The sequence below is a fragment of the Marmota monax genome, unplaced genomic scaffold, assembly GCF_021218885.2.
Source record: "Marmota monax isolate L192 unplaced genomic scaffold, Marmota_monax_Labrador192_F-V1.1 WCK01_AAM20220418_F8-fsc00254, whole genome shotgun sequence".
Classification (NCBI taxonomy): Eukaryota; Metazoa; Chordata; class Mammalia; order Rodentia; family Sciuridae; genus Marmota; species Marmota monax.
Window position 1 is genome coordinate 1,956,185 of NW_026694584.1, and position 11,023 is coordinate 1,967,207.

An 11,023-nucleotide genomic window follows, 5' to 3' on the forward strand; every position below is an offset into this window, starting at 1 on the left:
TTGTGCAGCCTTAACAGGGAAGGAAATTCTGACAAACGTGAACCTTGAGGACATTATACTAAGAGAAATAAGCCAAACACAGAAAGACAAATACCTCATGATTCCATCTATATGAGGTATTTCAAGTAGTCAGAATTCTAGAGACAAAGGTAGGTTGGTGGTTGCCAGGGGCCATGAGAAGGGGGAGAGTGGTATTCCTGTTCAATGGGAATCAGTTTACAAAAATGAAGTTTTGGAGGTCCATGTTGGTCATGGCTGTACTTTATGGATGTATTTAATATCCGTACACTTAAAAATGTAAAAAAAAAAAGATGGTAAAATTAGGATTTATGTACTTTACCAGAATTAAAAACAAGAACTGAGAAAAACAAAGATAAAAAGCATGAAAAAGATAAATAAAATCATGATTTATTATTAACAAATTGTTACTCTACCAAGTTAATATATCAAATAAGAAAAAAAAAATACTTAGATGGTCAAAACAAGGGAAAAAAATTCTATACCCATTCCTAACTCTAAAAGTGACCTAAAATACTTCTTCAATGTAGTAAAAACAAGGTATCTACAAGGACTAGACATTTGTCACATAGGTAAATGTTGGTAGCTTCAAGATCAAGAGCAAATCAGCATTTATAATCATCACTATTCAATTCTTCTGTGATTTCTGAACAAGATAGGAAAAGGAAACAGGCTTTCTCAGCACTATTACTTGACTATTTCCCTCTTATTGAAGATTTACCTGTTTCCTCTTTATTGTTTTCTTTTAAAATACTTTTTTTTTTAGTTGTTGATAGACCTTTATTTATGTATTTATATGTGGTGCTGAGAATTGAACCCAGTGCCTCACACATGCCAGGCAAGTATACTACTGCTGAGCCCGAGCCCGAGCCCGAGCCCCAGCCCCTTATAGTTTTCTTTAACTAAACACTGGAATGAATAACCCTGTGAATCCATCTTATGATTAAACCACTTTATGTTTAAACCACTGAAGTGGTTCAGAGGATGTAAGGATTTTTAAGACTTTATACAGAATGTCCAATTCTCTGTATGACTACCTATTTCATGTACCCTGTCAGTGTTGGGTATTATTTTTTCATTAATAATTATACACAACTGGTTTCTTATTTTCAATTTGCATTAAAAGAAGCTAAGTTTGGCCTAATGCTTTCCTTTTTCTGTTTTGCCCCCTTCATCTGTATTTCGTCTTTTATACGTAAGTTACATCCTTTGTTGGACTCGACTGGAACTTTCATCTTTTACCTAGGTATCTTGGCCTCAGATAAAAGTTTCGTTCAGAACAATGATCTCTTGATAATAGTGTATATCTGGGTTTGTTAACCAGTTCTATCCTCACTCTCTTGTACAACCTTTAGAAATTAAGTTATTTTTCACATTTCCTCAGTAAGCATTACCATGTTTATTTTACTATTTCACTGATAAAAACTCCAGCACTGCAAGGCTAATTTCTCTCAGGTTACCCAGCAGGCCTAGTCCTGGTTCTCCATTAGCATGACATTCATCAATGTTAAGATGCACACTTTCCATATTTTTTAACCTCTTAGAAGTTGGGATCCATTTCACAATCAATGGCATGATGTAGTTTTGTTGGCAGCTTATTAAATTTTTCTTAATAATACATAAAATAATATATGCCTTATAAGTGGAGGTATTGTGAACGTGCTGAGACATGGTCTTACCTGGTCAAAGACTTGGCATATACACAGGATTCCCAGCAGACTAGCGACTCCAAAGTTCACATGCTCCACCCAGCCCACACATGGAGCCTCTCTGTTACTTTATAGCTCTGACTGGCTTCAAGTCATTGGAGATTAATTAGAAGCAGCGGAGACATAAAAGAGCTGAGAGAGGCTGCCACACATCATCATGCAGGAAGAGGCAGGTGAATAGTGACAGAAACAGATGGGAGACTGCCAGGACCACGGATAGAAGCAGTGCCTCCAAACACACCAGTTTTTAATATGAAGTGCATCAAAAGGATGCTGTGGTAAGTTTGGGGATTGCGGATCATAATGAACATGTTTTCTGACTGCCACACTTTTTGTCATTAAAGAAACCAACATGAACATGAACAAAGGAACTCTGTGACGGACAGGTCTAGCCAACTTGCTACTTATCACTGTTTGCTCTCTCCTGAACTGCACCTCTTGAAACATGGTGGCCACCAATTCATAAATACTTACTACTCCTTTAGAAAGATAGTTATTGACGAAGTCCTTCCATGTGATTTCTCTCCCAGAGCTCTTGAACAGGAAGTAAAACATGACTCCACCCCAAAACAGAGCAGTCCAGAGAAAGTACATCCTGAAATCCTTGTCGTCCCAGGGAAAGTCACCCTAAGAATGAAATTCCACAATATGATCTATGCCATGCAAGACAAAGCCCTTCCCAACCCACTCTGGGGCCACATCAAAACCTCAAAATTGCACATAGTTTAGAACCAAACCTTCTGGAACCTGGACCACCAGTGAGAATCATCTTTCTTGCCGCGGCGTTTTCCTCCACCAGCACCTCCTCCTCCAGATGAGCGTGGGGTAGCAGCTGTTTTTGATTCTGTCATAAACAAAACAGGGCACCCTACCTGTCAATAAGGTTTCTTTGTATGCGTGTAATAAAGGACCTACAACAAAATACACTGTGTCAAATGATCAACACTTTATTTATAGTATTTCGAGAAACGTGCACAACTCCCAATAATCCAAGAACTATGCAACTATTATACCCATTCTACAGAAGAAGATGGAGCTAATCTGACTTACTGACTAGCTTGTTGCCTTGTCAAGTGACACTGAGTGACAGGTGGGATTTATACTCAGGAAAGTGAATTCCTGAGTACTCCTTCAAAGCTAAAAAGTAATTGCTCCCCTTCCCCAGTTCCACAAAGTAAACACTGTCAAGTTTCTTCTATGGGAAGGCCTGACATTAGTAATTCTCACCTGGGCTGGGCATAGCTCAGCACCACAAAATAAACCACTCTCATCCACACGTAATTCATGTGCAAGAATCTGATATTTGTCACTGTTATGGGATAAACTATGTCCACCTCATCCCTCAGTTTATACAATGAGTCCTGACCCTTTGTACCTCAGAATGTGACCTGATTTGAAAACAGGGATTTTATAGAGGTAATCAAGTCAAAATGAAGGGATCAGGATGAGCCCTAATCCATTAGCATCATCATAAGCAGGGGAAATCTGCACACAGACACTCATGCCGAGATGACGAAGTGAAGACACAGAAAGCAGATAGCCCTCTACGAGCATACAATGATTCTTCCTCATAGCTCTCAGAAGAAGATACCAACTTGCCGATGTCTTGACTTTGGATTTCTAGCATGCAGAATGAGACAATCCATTTCTGTTGCCAAAGCCAAAGGCTGTGATCTTTTATGACGACACCCCTAACAACAAACTAATACAGTCAGTAACACCCTTTTTTTTTTTTGGGGGGGGGGCTCCTCTTCATTTTGTTGATGACCTACAAATACCATACTAATATCTTCAACTATCATCAAACCCTTCCAGTCAGCAGGAGGGGAGACCACAGGTGCTGCCATCCTCAGTGGCCACCTGAAGCTGTGGTTTCACCACCTGTGCTTCATGCAGAGAGAGGTGTGAGGTGTATGATCTCAGGCCCACCTGTAACAAGGCATAGGACTGGGAAACAGAGTCATCACATTGCTCAGCTGGGTGACTATTCCAAACTACTCTGCGACAAGGTAACATCTAGGCAACAGGTACCCAACAGGTTGTATTTAAAGTATACCTACTATCATTCATTTACTCCCAAACCAAGACCCAGAATACTGGCCATACCCTTGGAAAACCCTGTAGCAGCTGCCCATGACACCAATACTCCCTCCCACAGCCTCCTGGCCACCATCACCCACACTAGCACACCTCACTCCCTGTATTCCCTGGCCTTCCTTTCACTCCTTCGTATTCTTTGAGCATATATCTGTCTCTCAACTAGGTGGCAAGTTCATTTAAAAACAAGGGCTGGGCTGGGCTGGGGATGCAGCTGAATGATTTACTCAGCCTTTGTGGGGCCCTGCTCAATCCCCAGCACTACCAACAGAACCCATAAGAGCTGACACATTTTTCTTTACATTTCCCTAAAAAGAAAGGAAGCCAGTTGAAAGCCAGCACATGCCAGGCATTGTAATACTGTACATGTGAAATGGGAGCAGGAGGCTCTGAGCCTGTACTGTCCCGCTTATCAACCAGCCCTAAAAAACCCTCTCTGACTCCCCAAGATAAGATAGGTTCAATTAAAGCTCAGGATCAATTTTTAAAATACTGCACTGTACCACAATATGTGTCCAATATCTTGCATGTATTAGCTTTCTAAGGCTTTTCTCAATGGTTTAAACTTTATGTCAGCTATCTGTATCTACCAAAGAGTCTTAATTTGATCAGTCAGTATCTCCTAAGGGACCTTAAATTACTTCAATTTGAAAAATGACAGGAAAGTATAAACAGATAATTAAGGTGAAATGAAATGTAGGGCCTTAAAATTCTCTATGTACTCATAACCTATAGTTCCACAAGTGATTAACTCTTTCTTTGTTCAGTGGAACAACCTCCACCAGTTATTACGAAAAACAAAACTCACACATAATTTTTTGTAGTTGTAAATGAACAGAATGCCTTTGTTTGTTTATTTTTATGTGGTGCGGATAGAACCCATTGCCTTACACATGCCAGGTAAGCACTCTGTCACTGAGCTACAGCCCCAACCCCAAACTCACACATAATCTTTTAAAAGGTACCTTTTTTTCCTCCCGTAACTTCTTGAGGTTCACTAGTTTTTTTCCCATTTTTTCCATTAGGAAAATATTTTTCAAATCCTATAAGAAAAGGAAAAATATACACGTGCTCAAACTAAAATTCATCAGGTCTGTGTATGTTCATTTGTTTTTAAAACAGTTCACATATCATTAAAAAGGATAAGCTAAAGGTATTATATTTCTTGTGTACAAGTACATTAAAGTCTAAATATGTAGTTTAACAACCCACAGATGTTAAAGAAAAAAAGCTTTCTTACATGCCTATTTCTTCATATGAAAGCACTACATTCGAAGGTGCCACATTTTCAGGACTATGATAAGACCTGAGTCAGAGGTCAAGGAGTAGGTACAGAAGACAGAAATGAGTCACTACATGCTCAGGACACATCTTTAACAAATGCAGAACATTACAGGAATACCTAAGAGGCTTTACCTTTGGGAGGTCGAGAACAGAATCGTTGATAAGCAGCAATTACATCTATCAGAAGAGAATTTCTGCTGGTTGTTGCTTGAGCTGTAGCACATCGATAAAGCTGCAACATGACAAAATAAAAGCACGAGGGTTACATCAAGATAAAAGATGTGAAAGAATATTATTTCCTAATATCACAAAGTAGATGAAAGTTTCCCTTCCATGGGTGGCAATATGTAGCATAGTGACTCCTTTCAGGAAGGACCAGGGTTGTCTGGTACTTCTTACTCTATTTCAGCAACAGAACCAGGAGACAACACATTATTATCCAGAAGATATGTCTGACTTCAAAGTCAGACATAATTTAGAACTCTAGCCCAATTATAATTATCTGAAAACACATTCACTTTGGCAATGTTCACCTAACTTGTAGCATTCAAAAGATAAAACTATGACTCAGAAAATCTGCTGTTTCATGCTGACTCATTGTCAGAATCCATAATACTGGTGTTAGTTTTCCATCACTAAAATGGAATACTTGAGATAATCAACTTATGCTTCGCCTCAGTTTTGGAGGTTTCAATCTGTTGGAAGTTTCCCTGTTGCTTTTGGGTCTGTGGAAAAGTGACACATCATGGCGGGAATGTGTCGTGGAGCAAAACCACTCAACTCACTGCCAGGAAGCACAAGGAGCCAGGGTCCCACTAATCCATTCAAAGGTACATCACTAATGAGCTCTAAGGAACTCCCACTAGATCCCCTCACTTAAAGGTCCCACCACTTCCCAATATTACCACCCTTGGGACCAAGCCTTTAATACATGGCCTTTGGGAGCCTTTCAAGTTCCCAGCTAGGGCCAATACTGCAAGATATTTATCTGAAATTATGGACCACTGCCACTTATAAAGATAATACTAAATTTATCTTAATTCAAGAAAGTTATGACACAAAATCAGTGATTATCCTTATACTAGCAACATTTGCTAAAGATATTTGATACATTTACATCCTTGTGAGAATCATGGTTACACAAGTCTCATTACACATACATCTCTGCTTTACATAACATGTTGCTAAAATGTTGTCTGTAAACATAATCTAGGTAAATCCAAGTATAATATAAACAAACCAAGTAAGTTCTCTAATAAATTTTTAACTGTACAACTAAAAGCAATCAATGGCAAGAGCACTGAGAGGATATATCCAAATCTGTGAAAAAGTTCAGGTATATTCTCCTTTTGCAAAGTGAAAATTCACCACCATTTTTGAGGGGGTAGGGATGGGGCCAAGCTTTAAAATACAAATAGGAATGTTTAAAGTGATGTTCACCTGTATTAATATACACCATTATTTGCCTCCTTTATAGTGTGATGAGAAAAATAAAACACTGCAAACTAAATAAAACCACATCACATCCACTAGGATGGTTATAATAAAAAAAGACAAGTGGTGGTAAAAAAGTGGGGAAATGGGAGCCCTGGTACATTGTCGGTGAGAACGTGAAACAGCGAAGCCACAATGGAAAACAGTTTAGCAGATTCACAAATGTTAAATGTAGTTACCACAGCATCCAGCAAATCCACTCCTATTAAAAAAACAAAACTGAGGGCTGGGGTTGTGGCTCAGCGGTAGAGCGTTCACCTCGAATGGGCGAGGCCCTTGGTTCGATCCTCAGCACCACATAAACATAAATAAATAAAGATATTATGTTCAATTACAACTAAAAAAATAAAAAATAAAAACCTGAAAATGTATGTCCTCCCAAAAGCTTTATAGAAGTGTTCAGAGCATCATTATTCATAATAGTTAAAAGAAGAACAACTCAAATGTCCATCAACTGGTGAACAGATAAAAAGTGGTATATCCATACAATGGAATCACATTCACACACAAAAAGTACTGAAATACCAGTGCATAGATGAACTTTGCAAATATGCTCAGTGAAAGCCAGCAGACACAAAAGATCACATATTTTATGGTTCCATTAGTGTGAAATGTTCAGAAAAGTCAAGTCCATAGAGTAGATTAGGAGTTGCCCAGGCCTGGGAAGATGGTTAGGGTGAAACTGGGAGTAACTGCTAATGGTTATAGGGCTTTGCTAGAGTGATGAAACTGTGCTAGAATTAGGGATAGTAGTGATGGTGGTACAACCTTGTGAATATCTTAAAACTCCCAAAATGTACACTTTAAAATGATGAATTTTATGGTATGTGAATAAAAATGTCAATAAAAAATAAATTTAAAAATGAGGGGGAGGAAAGAGAGGGAAAGGAAAAGTATGGGGGAATGAGATTAATCAAATTATGTTATTATGTACATGTATGAATGTGGCACAATGAAAAAGAATCTAATGAATCCCACCATTATAAATAATTTTGGGGAGTGGGTACTGGAATTTGAACCCAGGGTGCTTTACTATTGAACTACATCCCCAGCCCCCTCTTTTTTTTTTTTTTTTTTCTTTAAAGACAGGGTCTTACTAAATAGCTGAAGGCCTCACTAAGCTGCCCGGGCTATACTCAAACTTGTGATCCTGCCGCTTTAGCTTCCTGAGTCACTTACAGGCATGCACCACCATGCCTGGTTTATTATGTATAATTACAATGCACCAATAAAAAGAAAAAAAAAAAAAAGAAGAATGAGCTGATTCAACACAAAATAAATACACAATTTTAACTACAAAATGGGCCCAAAACACTACACATACATAGTTGACCACAATGCTGGTATGAGAGAATTTGGAGCTTATGGTGTATTTGGACCTTCCAAGCCATGGAAACATATGATCTGTGAAATAATCACTGGTACTGGATAAGAACACATCATAAGTGAATAAAGCTTTTCCCAGTGCCAATTTCATTAAGAGTATAGATTACAATGTCTTTCAAGCAGGACAAGTCAACAACTGACACTCATGCCCTGAACAACTACTCGGTGTGGGGAGTCCAAAGGGTAATCAGAACCAGTTTCCACTCCTAGGAAACTCAGAAGCACAAGGAAGAAAATGCTGAGAACAAATCAGTTACAAATTTGTATTTTTGTAAAATATAAAACCTGTAGTCTCATCTTTCAGTTTCCTCAGGGGTTCCAGGACCCCCTGTCCACAGATGCTCAAGTCCCTTATTTAAAATAGTATGATGTTTGCCTAAAACTTATACACATCCTCCTGTATACTTCACATCACCTCAGATTACTTTTAATAATACAATGTAAATTTTATGTCAAATGTTGTTATACTATATTGTCTAGGGAAGAATGACAAAAAAACCTTTATCTATTGAGTACAAATGCTATTTTTTAAAAAATAGTTTTGTTGTGAGAGTACCCTGGGATATGGAGGGCTGCCTGATAATGGAATCAGAGTGGCATGGAGGTAATACAAAAGGTTCTTTATCATACCAGAACTGGGCATATGGTAAGCACTCCATAAATATTTGTTGAATTGAGAAGCCCCTATATGCTCTATTTTCAAATTGTGTTGATATGGAATATTCCTACTAACCTAGTGATAATCCCCATGACCGCATTTTTCACTGAGGTTATTTTCTATAACAGAATCATCAATGAAGCTTTTCTCCTCTGCATACCCAACCCAAGCCCAGGGTGTCTTGTCAAAGAACATGAGACACCAATTCACAAAATTTATGCTTAGAGCACTTCACCTCAGAGGATCAGCTTCTATGTTTGACAATATGAAGTCTTCAGTTGCTTTATCAGTCATTTCCTCTAGGTGTAACACTTGAGAACTGGTATCTCAACACATCAAAATCTTTTTCCAAGGGACCATACTGTGAGAATAATACTCCTGTCTGATCTTCAACAGTAGCATGAAGGAAAACCTGTCCTATGAGACTCCCTCATAGGTAGCACAGTAATGCCCCAGTGTCCCCCATTCAATGCTAGGGAATATGGCACAGACTACTCTCCCAATCCATTAGCTGTAGCTGTCAGCACTGGTGATTCACAGGGCCAACAGTGCCATTGCAAAGAAAGGTCTTTTAGGTAAGATTCCTGCTATAAAAACTGCAAACTCACCAGGTAGATTCCTACCTGCCCATTGTACGTCTGAGACCAACGTCCACTAGAGCAAAAGGAAAAAAATCTAAACCAGGAAAGAAGAAAATGGACACAATACAAGAAACTGAAAAAGGCTTAGTGCAACGCAGTAGAGAATAAGAAAAAAGATGAAGAGAACTACGGAATAAATACAAGACTGGCATACAAGTAAAAATCATAGATGCAAGTACAATCAGCTCTCCACATCCTTGGATTCCACCAATGGCAGACTGAAAACATTATGGGAACGGGGGAAGAGGGATCGCATCTGTAAAGAACTTTTTTCCTTGTCATTCCCTATACACCACGATGTATACTATTTACATAATATTTACATTGTAATAGTATAAGTAATCTAGAGATGATTTAAAGTATATAGGAGGGCTGGGCATGTGGCTCAAGCGGTAGCGCGCTCGCCTGGCATGCGTGCGGCCCGGGTTCGATCCTCAGCACCACATACAAACAAAGATGTTGTGTCCGCCGAAAACTAAAAAATAAATATTAAAAAAATTCTCTCTCTCTTAAAAAAAAAAAATAAAGTATATGGGAGACCATGGGCAGGATATATGCAAACACTCAGAGCATCCCTGGGCTCTGGTACCCTCGGGGTCCTGGTATATATGCAAACACTCAGAGCATCCCTGGGCTCTGGTACCCTCCGGGGTCCTGGGATCAATTCCCTGCGGATACTGAGGGATCCTGTACTATTACTTCCCCCATTTAAAAGGCTGAGCCAACTTCCTCAAGGGCATCTGGCTAGTAAGTGGCCACCCAAGTTCCAGCGACGGAGCCCAGGGCCTCGACCACCTGCTGCGTACCTCTGGTAAACCAGCGCAGTCTGGAGCCGGCAGCAGGAAGCTGTGTCACTGACACTGCTGACCTGGACCCGAGGCAGGTGACTGCACGGCTGTCAAGCACTACCATCTCTTCAGAAAGACCCCTGGCCGCCGCGCGCGGGCCTAGCGGGCCGGCATTCGCCCCCAACGCCCCGAGGGCGGCGCGGTCACGCAGTGCGGCGCACGGCCCTGCGCGGCGAGGCGGCTTCTTCACGCCAAGGGCCAGACGGCGCCGGGCTGCCCACCGAGCGCAGCCTCCGACCCTCTGGAGACAAGCGTGTCCGGCGGACAGCACACGGCACACGTGGGTGCCAGTTGCGGCCGGCCCGGCTCTCCAGGACCCGCGCGCCGCGGGGCGGTGACCTTGATGCTGCCTCCGGGCCGGAAGCAGGCCCAGGAGAGGCGCAGGGCGGGCGCCGGGACTCACCTTTCGCAAGCAGGGCCGCTCGCCGGGGACCGCGCCGCCGCCGGGAACGAAGAGCGGCGGGAGGCCGCGGGGCCGACAGCCGCCGCGGCCCCACAGCAGCAGGCAGCGGTGCGCCATGACGGCCGGCGCGGCCCACTCCTCCCGGAGCGGCCCACTCCGCCCGGAGCGCCGCGCAGGTGTAGAGGCGGCTCGGATAGAGGGCTCGGGTCGTAGAAAGCTACGCGCGACGGCTGGAAGCCAGCGGCTTGCCGCGGGCCCCAGAGTTCCACGCGCGCGTCCGCCTCGGCCCCGCCCCGGCGTGCTGACGTCGACGTCCCCCTCGGAGCGGAACCGAAGGGTAGGAACGTGGAGGGCTGGGCCGAGGGAGCCGTGAGGGGGGGCGGGGAGGGGGCAGGGAGGGGCGGGGTCTAAGGGCAGGGCTTGGAGGGCGGGACCTAATGCGTGGAGAGCGTGATAGGAGGAGGGGCAGAGGGAGGAGCGTGGAG

General features: G+C 42.1%; 1 protein-coding gene across 1 annotated transcript in view; it reads right to left on the minus strand.

The window, feature by feature from the left end:
• Afg3l2 (AFG3 like matrix AAA peptidase subunit 2) overlaps window positions 1-10,778 on the minus strand; it is a 44,916-nt gene extending 34,138 nt beyond the window's left edge. The window contains exons 1-5 of the mRNA XM_046421430.2: window positions 10,539-10,778; window positions 5,241-5,340; window positions 4,790-4,867; window positions 2,465-2,571; window positions 2,202-2,354 (exon numbers count right to left, since the gene is read on the minus strand). Of these exons, the coding sequence (XP_046277386.1) occupies window positions 2,202-2,354; window positions 2,465-2,571; window positions 4,790-4,867; window positions 5,241-5,340; window positions 10,539-10,655 (555 nt within the window). The 5' untranslated portion in view covers window positions 10,656-10,778. The remainder of the gene's footprint in view (window positions 1-2,201; window positions 2,355-2,464; window positions 2,572-4,789; window positions 4,868-5,240; window positions 5,341-10,538) is intronic.
• Between the last annotated feature and the right edge of the window lie 245 nt (window positions 10,779-11,023).